Source organism: Ammospiza caudacuta, chromosome 1 (genome assembly GCF_027887145.1).
Source record: "Ammospiza caudacuta isolate bAmmCau1 chromosome 1, bAmmCau1.pri, whole genome shotgun sequence".
Taxonomy (NCBI): Eukaryota; Metazoa; Chordata; class Aves; order Passeriformes; family Passerellidae; genus Ammospiza; species Ammospiza caudacuta.
Window position 1 is genome coordinate 92,891,831 of NC_080593.1, and position 15,102 is coordinate 92,906,932.

The window sequence follows — 15,102 nt, forward strand, 5'->3', positions numbered from 1 at the left end:
TCACAAATCTCATGTCTTAATTTTACAGTTTTATTTCACGCAGACAGTGATAAGTTCATGTCTTCAACTGGTTCTAATATGCAAAATTGTAGAAGAAATATTACAAAGAAGCAAAAGAATATTTGATATTTTAGTGTTATTGAATACTAATATTTGACTGTAATATCAGTTTTACTCTCATTACTACTATAGACTAATAAAATTTTCTACACCTCAGCTTTTTGGTTTTCTTATGCGGTTCTTCAAGTTCTTGGACTGTAGAAGATGAAATAGTTTTGTATTAATTCTGTCTGCAGCTGTAATCTGTGCTAACTCCCTGCATGATCTGAATGGCCAATTAAAGTGGTATCTGGAAGCTGTGACTGTGTTTAACTGCCCCATGTTTTATTCCATCTGCAGGGCAATGACGTTCGGATAATCCTTGGCCAGTTTAATGAGGAAATGGCTGTGAAAGTTTTCTGCTGTGTAAGTAAATACATTTAATTGCATATCAGAATAAAGAATGTGCTGTGTTTGTTGAAAAAGTAACTTGAGTATAAACATTTCTTCATGGAGTTCAGCTCTGTGAAGGTTTATATCCTAAAGAGAGGTTACACATCTGCAGTTCCATTTCTCTTTCAATAAAGTACTTCGTCTTCAGTGAAATTTAGGCATAGACTGCATGGTTAGCTTCTTCTTATTACTTTCCTGTAGTGGAATTAAGTGCTAAATCAAACTTGAGCATTTCTCTTCACATCAGATCCAGGGAAATACTTGCATATGCTGCAGCAGATAGAGAGAGAACTGCAGGATTTCAGTCTTGTCCAAGAGCTGTGTTCTGGAGATAATGTCTGTGTGTATGGGCTTGCCATGTTTTGCTTTTAAAAAATAAGAAATTCAAGCCAGTTCCTATACATCCTAACTCAGCAACACTAATAATTTCTGCTGCTGAAAATGTTGCTAATTGTACGGTTGTCCTTCCCATCTGACTGCTGTAAATTTTGCTTGTATTACATGAAAGCAAATATTAGTTGATAAAAAATAAAGTTTTTTTAACCATAACAGTAAGACTAGCAAACATAATATTCCCTATCCTCACCATTTGTTTATGTGAATGTGCTGCAAACTTATCCACTGTTGTGGCAATTAAAAGTAGCAGGATGAAAATGTGGATCTATACTTGCACCAACCTGAAAAAAATCCAAAAGAGAAAGATTTTAGTGGCCTAAGTATTGAGTTCTCAGTCTAAATAGTTAGATTAATCACAAAACACAGTAAATATAATGGAAAAGCAATAAAGACAGTGTCTAAATTTCCAAGGGTTTTTTTTTAGCGTTCACTTAGTGAGACAGTTACCTATCCTTGGAAGGAAAGCGAAGGCAGAAGTTCAAAATCTGACTGCTACATGTGTCTCAGATGCATTTTGGCTCTTACTCAGCAGCTGTCCCAGTTGGTGGCAAAATTTGGAAAGGAGATTGTAGAATATATTTGGAAGGAACAAAATCTGTTTTCATCCAAAAGGAAATGGAATGCATTACTTTATTTTTCATTCTTCTCATCTCTTATAGGTCTTTATTTTGAGATCTTTTTGTACTGCCATTTAAATTGGATTGACAGAGATAATCTCCTATTTTTTCATTCTTGGAAGAAAGAATGGTACTTCTGCAGCCCAGATCCTCCTCAGATCTCTTTGGGTTGGGCTGCATTTCCCCAGCAGAGGGGTCCTGGTCAGAATTATCTTCCAATCCAACATTAGCAAGAGATTGGCCTCATTTCTAGTTGCCCTTAACTTCTAGTTGCATTTCTCTAGAATTCTCTTCCAAATCCATGTTCATGTGAGGCCACCGAAGAAATTCTTAGAATTCCTTAGAGGGGCAGGCTGTCCTTTAGTGTGCATCACTGTCAAATGAAGGGTTCCAGGGAGAGGATGTCTCTGTCACAAAGCGCTGGCCACAGCTTGGTGTGAACGTGGGAAATGCGTGTAACTCTCGGCGGTTCAAAGCATGATGGCTGCTGCTAAAGTACATTAGTGTCAAAAATAATAAGGTGGATTTTTTCTGGACCCTGGAGAAATCTGAAATATCATGTATTTAGGCTTATTTAAATGTATTTATGTGAGAGTTTCAGCAGGAGACTGCATGCAGGAGAGGGCAGTTCAAAGTAGGTCATTTATATATTAATGCGCTACAGTATGTCATAAAGCTTGTTATTATTCATAAAATATATTGTGGACTCATGCACTCCTACAGATATATGTCTAAGAGCACAGTAATTTATATTTTACAAGTTCTTTAACTCTTCTTTTTCAGGTGTATCTTCAGACAGATTTCACTTGTGATTCCTTGTTATATTCTGCAAGGTTGCTGATGTCAGTCAGAAAAAGGCTTTGAGTTTGTTAAAGGAAGATGCTTTTTCCCTAATGCAAGATTTATTTTTTTTCCTGATTGTGGTTTTATCCTAAATATAATGTGGTAATGACTTATGCAGGTGGTAAAACCTTTAAAGTTTGCCTCTCTTTTCTGCCTGGATTCAGCAGTCTTATTCTGTGAGGTTTCTTCAGGACATCCATAGGAGTTTATATAAGATCATAGAACCATTTAGGTTGTAAAAGACCTTTAAGATGGTCAAGTCCAGCTATTAATCCAGCACTGCCAGGTCCACCACTAAGTAATGTCCCTAAGTGCCTCATCTGCACATCCTTTGAATGCCTCCTGTGATGGTGACTCAACCTCTTCCCTGGTCCCTGATAATCCTTTCAGTGAAGAAGTCTTTCTTAATATCGAATCTAAATCACCTCTATTGCAACTTCAGATCATTTCTGCTTTTCCTATTCCTTGTTGTTTGGAAGAAGAGACCAACACCCACACCCACACCAAGAAATTGGACTAAAAGATAGTAAAATTCAGTAGCAAACTTTAAAAACAGGACAGGACTGGTTCAAGCCAAAGTGAGTCTTTGGTAGGTCTTTCCTGCAAGGATTTAAATAAGTTTAGCTGTTCATTTATCACCAGTGTCAAAACAGTGAGCAATTTTAGTTCTATGGGAAATCTTAGCTTTATAATTCATTTTCACCTCTGTGGGATGAATGTGATGTTTTCTTGGAATAGAAATTAGAGCCTTTTGGTCAAAACTTAGTACTTCAACAATCAACAAATTGCCAGTATTTGTTTGCTACACATAAGAAATCTCTATTGCATGAATCTCTTTGTTGTAAATAAGCATTTATTTATGGATTGAAACAAGAATGAAATGCTTTAAAAGAAAAAAATAAAAATTCAGTTTCACAAGAGCAAAAAATGTCCATGACAGTTTCCTGGCTGCTTGACAGCAACTCAGGGCTTTGCATTCTACATAGGGCATGGGAGAAAGATTAAGGAAAATGTATGACTACTTTATGCTGTTCTGGTGGTACAAAGCATGTGCAAACCTTCTTCAGCTTGCTCGTTTGCCAAAAAATCTTCCCTTTAGAAACTGAAAATTGTAAGTATTGATCGATGAGCACTCAAACAAGAAAGATCCATGTGTTTCAAGTACTTGCATCTTTTAAGCATCAAAATCATCTCCATTTAGCAGAATCAACAGGGAGAAAATGGTGGCAAAAAAAGCGCACTATTTTGCAATAAGTCTTCTGGGACACAAACACTGAAATGTCTGAATACTGTCAGCTGTGCTGTCACTAGAAAAATCACTGCATGATCATGGTGCTGAGCCTCAGAGGATCTGATTTTCTTCCTACTTTTGCCTTTCCCAGACTACCCTTCAAGCCCTGTCATTCCACCATGTCTCAAAGGAAGAGCTGACAGCTCTTAAAGTGTTTGTTTTGCCTTTTGTTAAACCAGATTGTTGCAGAAATGTGAAAGTGTAACCAGTCTTTCAGGCAACCATGTTGGGAATGATCCCTTGTTTCTAGGATGAAATTTCTGGCTATTTTGAAACTTTCAATTTTCAGCTCATTTTCCAGGGCATTCACAGATTATGCAGGAAACAGTACAAGTGCTTATGCGAACAGAAAATTTCCAGCAGCTCTAATTTCAGAATAGCTCACAGCCAATATTTTCTGGCAATACACAATTTGATACTTTAATCTCTATAGAGCAGGGGAAGCTACATAAGACTGTCCTTCCCTAAAAGCACTATTCTGTGTCAGTTTGCATCCTCATGATTCGAAAACTATCAGATAAAAAACACTGAGTGACTGAAAGGTCTTGAATGACCTAACTGTATAATGCAAACTCTTTTAGAAGGGAGTACTGCAGGATGGAATTGCTGTTTCCCTCGCAGGTAGCCCTGGAATTCAGCGTCTCCATAGCTGTGCAGGTGGGTAGGAGGACAGAAGCAGATATGATTTTGGAAGGGCAAATCAACAAGCAAGAGAAAAGACAAAGTGTTTATGTGGATTGTGGAATAAGTAATATATGAGATGCGAGACACCAGGTTTCAGACAGGACTTTCAGGCAGCTTTGTATACAAAGGCATGAAATTTGATTTTGTCTGAACAAAAGCTTCTGCAACCAGGGGCCAAATAAATCTGCTTTGTGCACAATGCTGTTATGAACTGAGCTGGCACCATTATAATAGACTTCACAGATTTGAAGCCCATTTTTAATTTGGGTATTAACATATTTAGGAGGTTTTCCTATTTCATATATTCTGTTATTGATCTTTATTTCTCTGATAGGCTTTTTGTATGATCTTTGGGATACTTTTCAAAACGGTTATTTCAGAATGACTAATATGTCCTGTTTGCATTCTTATAATTTCCTCCTTCCGTAATACTTTTTGTGAAAAAGAAGCAGTTTTCCTGTTAAGAGCTCTAAGCTTGCAGTATGTATTTCTAAAAATTAGAATTTTTATCTTAGGCTTTCTGTCTCAAGTATTGCTTGTGTTAGGAGCCAAAGAAGCATGAAACCTGCAGTTTTGAAATGGAGTATGACTGAAATGTCAGAAGAAAAATATCTAGTTGCAAGACAGTGAGAGAAACATCTGAGATAAAATTTGCTAATTTTATCCTAAAACACTCTTCCCAATCAAAGAGAATATTTGAGAATACATCAGCTTTTAGGTACAACAGCATATGTGCCTGACTAAGAAAGTATTTCTGTTTCCTGTATCTGCTAAGTAAGTATGTATCTTTTAAGTATTGAAAGGAGCTAACTATAATCTCAGTTCCTTGGACTACAGTTGGCTGTATTCAGTATTACAAAAATACAGAATTTCACATGAAGAAAGTTCTTGCTGAGAAAAAAAAAATCATTAAGATTTTGCTCTATCAATTCACTATTCACTCATGCTCCTCAGAAGGAACTGCTAATTTAATGTTACTGTGGTCTAATTTTAGCAGTCACCTAATTCATATTTGCCACATGTGATTCGATGCTGCCTATGATCCAAGTTTTCTTGGTAATCTAGTCCTTAGATTGATTTAAGGGTGATAATTACTTAATTTAAATGTGGTAACATGGTAGTTCTGTCACTCATGTAATAGTTCTGTTATAAAGAACTTTCTGGGGAAAGCTGTGCCTTCTGTTTGTGTTGTTCTTTAACTCCCTCAGTTCTAGAACACAGTTTCATTTTTCTGTTTTTTAGGAAATGATCCCCTGAAAGAAAAACAGGGTTTAGTAAATTCTCATTTCCTGAATTCTAAAGTCAGGAGTCTTCAAAAAAAGTCTTCATTATTAGCAAATAATTATTTAAAATTGTTTAAAATAGTTGTGTACTCCAATTATGCCGTCATGTCATTAATAATGAAAAAAAAGTTAACCAAAAGTTGGTTTTATGTTCAATACCTCTATTAAAAAGTCCATTATATTTTCTGTTTTTCTTTTTTTTGCAGGCTTATGATGAAGAGATGTATGGCAGCAAATATCAGTGGATTATTCCAGGGTGGTATGAAAATCTTTGGTGGGAAGCCTGGATTAATTCTTCACAGTGTCTCAGCAAAAATCTTCTTGCAGCCATGGAAGGTTATATTGGAGTGGATTTTGAGCCTCTCAGCTCAAAAACGAATAAGACTATATCAGGAAGGGTTAGTATTTTTCTTCTATCTATTTTACTGTACCATCAATTGTCTCACTGCTGGGCTGGCACAGTAAAGCACCAAGGAAGGAGGTGAAGCTAAAGGGCTCTTCCACCAAGTGATCTGGAAGTCATCACAGTTAGTTTCACTTCTTTCCACTATTTAGCAATTTTAAAATATTTCAAAATCAAATCTAATTCTTTACAGGGTAAGAAAGCAATGAAGTCGCTTGCTTCAAATCTGCCCTCTTTCCCCTGTCTGAACATTATAGTTAAATGTACATTAAGGTTTAAATTACAGTCTTTAGTATCATGTGCGGTGTCACTTCAAGTTAAATAGTTAAGCACAGACACAGGAAACTCTTATATTTAAACCTATTCTGCAAATGGCCAATTTGAATGGTGATTTATGTCTCTCAGAACTAGGGGGCAGGAGGTGAGGCTTGTTTTAAATATAAAAATATATGGTGTTTCCATAAAGCACATAAAATTTTATCATAGAACAAATCCATACTAACTCTGACCAATGAATAAACATGCTTGATTTTGCTGCTTTTCTTCTTTTTTTTCATCTGCCTTTCATGCCTTGCTAAGTGAGCATGAAAGGCAACTTTACTGAAGGGTAGCTCATCATATGATGGCACACCATCCAGAGCATAGTGAACTTGTAAAATTGCCACTCAAAATTTCATACTGAGCAAACGGTTGCTCAAATAAAGGTTATTTGATTTGTGTTATCCTGTAAAGTGTAATCAGACCACTAATTTGCAGGGATAGAGACTTATTCCCTGTTCCAGTATTATGGCTCACAGTGTATAGTTTTGGTTGAACTGGAGCCTTTTGTACAAAAGTAAAATAAAGCAAGTTGTCATTTATACAGTGAGGCAGTACAACTGCTTTCACTATCTCTGTCTCTTAGTTTTGCTTCCTAATCTCACCAGCAGTTTTTAAACCAGGCAATACATGTTTCTTGAATTTTATTTTCTTTCATAATTTTTATTTTGGAGGCCTTTTCTGTATTAGTCAGGCACATCTCTAAATTGAAGGGTGAAATTTGAGGTCTTGATTTAGATTCAACTCTGTAAAAAGTTAAGTATTGAGGTAAAACTGAATTTTCTCTCCTCTGCAGACTCCACAGCAGTATGAAAAGGAATACAACGCTAGACGTGGTGATGGGCAATCCAGCAAATTTCATGGTTATGCCTATGATGGAATATGGGTGATTGCCAGGACTCTACAGAGGGCAATGAATTACCTGAATGCCACCAACAAGCACCAAAAAATTGAAGATTTTAACTACTCAAATCAAAAACTCGGCAACATTTTTCTGAATGCTATGAATGAAACCAGGTTCTTTGGAGTAACGGTAAGTCCTCATCAGATAATTGTGGGATGCAGGAGGCTTGTGATTTTGTGTCAGTAATTGATACAAGTATTAAATATTAAGTACTCTTGAAAAAGAAACAGAGTTGTTTATTTCTTCTATTTCAGAGCTTCCAGTTCTACTTTATATTAAAAATTAATGCCTTGACAGTCTTGCTCATTACCTGTCTTCAGATGCCAAGGGATGACACTGTACAATTCCTCAGTTATCAGATTTTTAAGCATGAATGTCATCTGAATTAACAAATCAGTGATCTCAAGGGAACTACAAGTTTTGCAAGCTGCAGTGACCTTTTAAGCAAATTTTTTTAGCAGTTAAGGAGTAGCTGGAATGTGAACTAAGAATACATATTTCTCTCCATCATTTAGGTTTGGAAATAAGCTATAGTACACTGTGTCTAACTCCAGTGCTGTACATCCTAGATATTCTTGCAACATGTTTCAGTTGTGATTTAAATTTATTTATCATTTGTATTTTTTCACAGTTAAGTACAAAGCATGCTCACATTGACTTAAGAACTGCTCATATGCAATAGTATCTTCATTCTGGTTACAAGTTACAATTCCAAACCCTTAGGGTTTTTTTGTTTTTGTTTTTTTTAATTTATTTACTTTCTTCTGCTTTTAGCAGAGTAAAACAGGCACTAGAAGTGTGGTCTTAAAGCTTCTTAATTGCTTAATTGTATCTGAGGCAACATCAGTTGGAAGTTAGTGGTGCATGTGTGTTCAGCAGTGTGCAGACTTCACCAAGAGAAATGAGTGACTCCATTTTGGGGAAAATGTTCTTTGGATTTTGCAATAGCTGCAACAAGGAGCCTGCTGGAGCATGCTTGGTTGAGCAGTATGCTTGGTCTGCAATATGGCTAGATAAAGAAAACAGTGTTTGAAAAAAGTGTGTTTCAGTGGTGCACAGAGGGGCATCTCCTTGCACCAAAAGCATGGAGAAGGTTGGAGGGAGCTGGTGAAATCCTGTCTCCATATTAGAACAAACTGCCTTGGATATCAGTTAACATCTAAACGCATTGAAGTACCAGAACTAAGGTTGTCATACGTGTCAGAAACTTGTTCAAGGAGGAAATGCCTGCACAAATACATCAACAAAGTGTAAAGGCTCAACCTTTTGGTGTCCTTGTTAATTGCTGAAAAAGCTTTCTGTGATGTGGTACACAAAATTGAAACTAATTCAAAATTTCTAAGAACCAACCATATGGTAAGAAAATACTTGTATCTAGTTGCTTGCACAATATGAATTTTGCTTTCTTTTTACACTGAATTAGACTGAAAGTTTCAGCAAAAGAATTTGTTATTCCATTGTATCCAGAGTAGGACTGGATCTTTGATGAAGCTTTCCGACAGTAGCAGCTATGAACCAGACTCTGCAGGGACTCAGTTATATTTGCCCTGCATTATTCCATGTACGATATCTATCAATAGGCTTGACATTGAATATTGCTCTGTAGTTCCTTTTTGGTTTGTTTTTGGCTTGATTTTTTCTTATCCTTTTTGCCTTCTGTTTGGTTTTGCAGACAGTTATGGTGAAATTGATAGTTTTCATTAGCATTGCCTAATTACTCTTCACTGCTTCCTCTCCAACAACAACAACAACAAAACCCAACAAAATCAAACCCAAAAAATCTAAAATTGAAAGAAAGCTCTTTTTTACTAGTTTCAGAGACACCAGCAAAATCTCACAAGCGTCCCTTTAGGGAGGGAATGAATCAAAGCTTCAACAGCCACATTCAGCTATGTTTACTTACTTTATTGTCTCATGTATAATGGTTTTCAGAGAAATTACTGCACGATTATTCACTGTATTTAGTACTTGTCTGAGGTGCTTGGTAACATATTTCTCTTTATCATTGTTCAACCAAATTATAATGACAACACAAAGCCCAAATCTGGTAATTGCAAGGATCATGCTTCCTGTACCTGTAATCCACAAAAACATTTTAGTGAGAGAGATATGGAGAGAAGAAAGTCTATAGCAACTATGCTTTCTTAGGGCATAATTACAACACACAATGCTCAGGCTTTTCCAGACAGCATGAAGAAAAAAGAGTTTTAGACGAATATTCATTATTTTGCATTGTAGTGTTCAGAAAGTTGAAGCTGAAGGAGCAGATTGATTTTTACCAGAAATACTTTAAAGCTTTTTATTCTTCAGCCTAATAAATTGCTGTCATTTGTAACCTAATTTTAAACTTTCACTGGAATATGATTTTTAAGTCTTGGAGTGCTAAATCTAATTTATTTTTTTCCCAGAATATTTCTTTTAATAAAAATTGTTTTACAGTCTATTTTTAAAAACTTTTTCTAAACAGGAAAAGGACATTCCTTTATTCAAGATTATCTGTGCCAAATATAAAGTGAATTTTGGGAAAAAAAAAAAAGAAGAAACAAAAGGGAGGCTAAATCTTATCCATATTCAAAGACTCATCCAATAATAAACTGTGTTGTTATTTGTTAGATTAGAAAAGATAAACAAGAAGCTGTAGACAAGAATCTAAAACTGGAAAATCTACTAAGTAGCTTTCTCTATGCTTTCGGTGAATATGATATCAGAAACACTGTCATGTCATAAATAATAAATCCCTTTACCCAGTTTTCATTTTCTTTGAAGTTATTTATAGAAGACAACACCATTGAGTGGGGAGGGGGTTGTGGAATTTTTTAAACAATTTGGAAAAGACTTAGGATGAAGTGTTCTGGTTCCTAATTATATGAAATATAATTCTTTCAACTTTCTGGGGTTTTTTAATTTTTTAAAATTTTAAAAATTTTCAAGGAGACAGCATTTAGAAAATAGATAAGGCTATTTCCCAGAGATGACATGACAAATCCTATTTTTATGCATCATAAACTCAGTACAAAATGTTATTTATTCTAATTCTGCTGTCAGAAATCTAGTGAAAGGGAAATTATAGATATTCCTTAAATATTCCTGAGGGTTCTGTTCTCTTTCTGGATTTTTTTTCTTAGCAAATTGATTTCTTCTGTTATTTTGCCTTCATACTTATCAGACTTGTAATCATGTTGATTACCATATAAATTTCTTGTGTATTCTGAATACAGAGCAGGAAAACATAAATTTGGTGTTTCATCAGAAAAGAGTAATACAGCTATCTGCTACACTTTTTAAAAGATAAACTGGATACTGTTTTACAGGTGGAATATGATTTTGTGATGAGAAATGCAAAACAAAAGACCTGCAGGGATCTTCCTACAGTTTTGTTAATCTGAATGTCCTAATTCTGGAGGACATTCAGATTCACTGGTGTTGGCCATTTTCCAATTGAATGAGGCATTTCATGGCTAGAATGGCCCCTCTGCAATGACCAGCCTTCAGGAGTGCTTCTGATTTGGGGCTGGCTTGGCTTTTGTGGTGTGCATTTTTCTAATTTCCTTAGTTATCAGAGCACTTGATTGGTTATAAATGAAAAAGTTGCTAAAACTAAAAAAAAATAAAGGATTCTGAACTTTTTGTTCCCACTTTTCTTAATCCAGATAGAGACATTTTTAGAAACTGAGTGCAACACTACCCTTGTGATTTATAAAGTGCCAGGTCCTGTCTCCTTGCTAAATATTATCCTCTTCTCAAATACTACACATTCTTTCTGATAACTTGAGTGTTAGAAAATGGAAGAAAAGAGGTGTTTACACGGGGTTTTTTTTGAGACAGTTTAGAGGTCTGAGGAGTTCCCTGATGTAGTTGGTAGAGGCACTGGAAGTAATTTAGATTTGCAGGATCAGCTGAAGTCTCTGCTGAACTGTTACTGCTTTGAATCAGTACAGAGTGATAAAGTGATGGGAAAAAATATATGTCTGGGAAATGTATATATATGCATTTCAATTCTATAGCTTTTTTTAGCATTTCACCTATAACATGTTCATCATGTATGTGTGAAAGCTGAGGAGAATTTTCCACAGAGCCAGGATTATTCTCCTAAAGCAAGAGGGTTTGTCTAAAGGATAATTAAAAAAAAAAAAAAGAAGAAAATTCAAACTTTATTTTGTAAAATGCTACCATAATATAGCTTGGAGGCTTTATAATTAGAGAAGAATTAGTGCTGTCTTCTCAGGATACCAAATCATATTTATTGTATACCAAATCAAAATCTGTCTAGAGAATAAATGGATTTTGTTTTAGTTTGTTTTTCCCTTTTTTCTTCTCTTTGTAGAGACTATGGACAACTACACAGTAACTTACAATTGCAGCAATATTTATATTTGTTAGCAAAAAAATGTTGGTTATACTTGGAAAGATGTCATAGAATGGTTTATGTTGGAAGGGACCTTAAAGGCCACCTAGTTCCAACCTCTCTCAGAGCCCCATCCGACCTGGCCTTGAACACTTTGAGGGATGGGACATCCATGATTTCTTTGGGCAACCTGTTCCAGTTTCTCAGCACCTTCACAATAAAGAATTTCTTCCTAATATCTAATTTAAATCTGTCCTCTTTCTGTTGGAATCCATTTACCGTTATCCCATCACTACATCCCCTTGTAAATAGTCACTCGGCAGTTTTCTTGTTGATTTCCTTTAGACACTGCAAGGCTGCCCTACTACATATCACATTTGTTCTCAGGATATTAGAAGTTTCTTCTGGTTCCATGGGGGAGCCAAATATTGGGAAAAATGCAGTGCATGTCAGAGGTTTTTTTTCATTCCTTTTTTATTCAAAACATGACACTATTTTTAAAAAATGTTTTTCTGTAATTTTTTTATTTGCTAAACCTTTGTCACTGATGTGAAGTCATGAATGTTACCATTCTTGCTGATTTGTGCCTGAACTGTTTCAGCAGGGTGTTCTGCTTCTTGCATTTATTGCTATTATCTGTTACTGTAAATCAAGTTTCAAAATTGTTAATTTATTTCTCATCCTTATGACCTTCTATTATTTCTGTGTAATGGAAAAAGAATTGCAGTGGAGGAGTGAGAAAATTAAATTCGGTGTTGTCTTTTCCTTTTATGTCAGCCAGAGACTAGCACAGTAGGATAAAATTCCATCACAGTAGCTGCTGCACAATTGAAACCACAGCCATGAAATAGCTTTCAAGTCTGTCCCCGGCATCCTGCATTTGAATGAATCTAGTCACATTTCATAACTGGAAAAATGCTTATTTATATGAAGTTTGCTTTGTATTTTGATGCTGATTATTTCTGAAGATTTATCTTAGCAGCTTGCCTCCAATTTCCAGGCTTCAGAAGCCAGTGTGCTGTACAGGAATACAGGATGCGTTAGCAATGGAATAGGAACAGGAGAAAGTATTTATTTCATGTCATCCTGGAAAAATAATGTACCCAAGATGCTTAAATTAAAAAAATGTGTCGGTCTTTGGCAGAGAATCGGATAAAATTAGCATGGACCTCAGCAGGATTAATTTATCTTTAATATGGGAGTATAACAAATATTTCTGTTCATAGCATTGATCAGTGGGGCTAATTTTGCTTGAATGGTTCTGAATTATTCCTCAAGAGCTATTTATACCTGCAGTTAAATTCTCTTTGTTGGCATGGCTGAGGTAGGGTGTATAGTAAAAGTATTGTGGGGAGGGCAGAAATTTCAATCAAACAATTTCTTGTTAATATAGAATAGAGGTTTCAATGAACATTTAATTCTATAAAAGGGGCGGGGGGTAGAGGATTAGTGTGCAGTGGAATACTTAACACTATAAAGACATCTGTTACTGAGAAATACTTTTGAATGTTCAATTAAATTCGACTTAATTTTGAGCATTTGAAAATTTCTTGTTGGACATTAACCATAATTGGCTGATTTGAGGGAATACAAAAAGCTAGCAAAACACATAGTGAGGGAAATCTATAAATGTATGCACACAAATGTACACACTCACAACCGCACCAACTCTTGGCAAATCTCAGGTTTTTCCTACACCTGACCCTGTGAGTGTGACCTGTTCTGAATTTAATGCCTTTCCATTTTTCAGAACTTGATTCCTGTTAGGGCATTTCTTGTGTAGCACAAAAAAGAAAAGCTCTTGGGATCCGGATGTGTGCAAGATCCCCTACAGAGCTTTCTGGTTTTCTCAGACCTTGAATCTCCATTTGTCTCAGAAGAGATAAATATGGTGAATCTCTTACTTCATTACTCCCTCCTGACTTCCAGTAAATTATCCAACTCCCATGAGCAAGTGAGAGCAGTACAGTGGGTTGGTGAACTGCTTTGCAGTCTTTGTGGCCAGTTCATTTAGGAGACTCCTCAAAAGAGAGAGCTGCTAAACTAAGCCGTCAGCAAGTTTGCATAAGGTCATAAACAATGTTTGCTCATTAGGAAAATTCATTGCAAATGTTTTCATCTGCCAACAGTGTAAAACTGCATACAAAAGGAAATACTAACTTTTAGAAATGAGATCTGAAATTAACTGTGACATTTCAAAGATTAGCCCTCAAGCTAATCAGCAGTTGACGATTTAATAGTTGTAGTAGGTGTCAAATAAAAAAGGCTTTTGTCTGAAGTTGTAGAACACTTACTGCAGCATCTGTCATTTTAATAGCTGGATATTTGATGAAAATAAATGAACAACATACATTTATAGAAAAGCTAGTGAAACATTTTCTGGCTGATATCTCTTAGCTTCCTCTGCTTTGTATTTAATTTTGTCTGTATCTAGACAGTATTTAACATAATGCTTAGTATGCCCTAGAAGTTGCTTTGTTGCTGCTTTTTGTACAAAGCATGGAAGTCCCTACAAATAATAAAGAAAAAAAGCTCAAGGGAAGGCTATTGCACTGTCTGAGCGGTGGTGCAGGTTTGTACTTCACAGGATAGCTCTCTTCAAGCTTCTAAAGAAAGCAAGTGCATTTTGTAGTACCACAACCTTGGGGTTTTTTCTGAAGTGTGATTTGTTTTTTAGCTACATGTTTCTAATCAACGTTTTGCTTATATGTTGGGATTGCTTTTTTTTTCTCTTTTGTTTTGTTTTTCTTCTGTATTCCTTGAATTTGAAGGATGAAAAGACTAAAGAAAAAAGTTAAATCTATGAAAGCTCTGACCTGCTCTAGATCAGCAGTTAATCTGGGAGAGGGCATTGATAGTTTTAATGCAACTTTTCAAGACAGTTTATTCCTTTGCCACTTGGGTTTGTCTGAAATCCTTACAGAGGGCTCTTTGAAAATATCAAGATACTGTAAGAGTGGGCAGTATGTATGAGTTGGACAGGCAACATGGAACTATAGGTTCTGATGTCTGTTGAATAAACAGGACATTGTTTTTCTTGATGATTAGATAGCCTTTTGTCTTCTGCTTAGTCAGAAGTACTGCTAGATAGATTCCTTTGCCACCTCTTCACCATCTATTAGAAAAAAGAAGGAAAAATGTTATGTGCCTTCCATCACTGCGTTAAAGCCCTGTATCCTGCTGCAACAAGTTGGGATTTTTTTATATGAAAGTCTTGTCTGCCTACTGAAAAAGGGTGATAGGATAAAATTCTACAGACACTTATGGAGAAATGTCCTTGCAACAAGTGTACCATTGAAATGTCATCTCCTAAAATTATAGAAAATCTGGAGTAGCTCCATCCACCTGTACTGTGACTTCAAACCATGTCAGTATCTTGTGAACAGTGGCAGATGACACATCAAATCAGTGTGGATCTCTGGTGATGATCCTGTATCAGCAAGAAAATATCAGCACCTCTCTTCATCATGTACAAGTCCATAAAAACAATTCAGGGTTTGCAATATATGCTGTAAGAACTGCTTTG

General features: G+C 35.8%; 1 protein-coding gene across 1 annotated transcript in view; it reads left to right on the forward strand.

Annotated features, from left to right (window-relative positions):
- GABBR2 (gamma-aminobutyric acid type B receptor subunit 2) overlaps positions 1 to 15,102 on the forward strand; it is a 454,077-nt gene that overhangs the window by 218,039 nt on the left and 220,936 nt on the right. Inside the window, exons 5-7 of the mRNA XM_058809544.1 lie at positions 400 to 465; positions 5,813 to 6,004; positions 7,124 to 7,360. Coding sequence (XP_058665527.1) covers positions 400 to 465; positions 5,813 to 6,004; positions 7,124 to 7,360 — 495 coding nt within the window. The remainder of the gene's footprint in view (positions 1 to 399; positions 466 to 5,812; positions 6,005 to 7,123; positions 7,361 to 15,102) is intronic.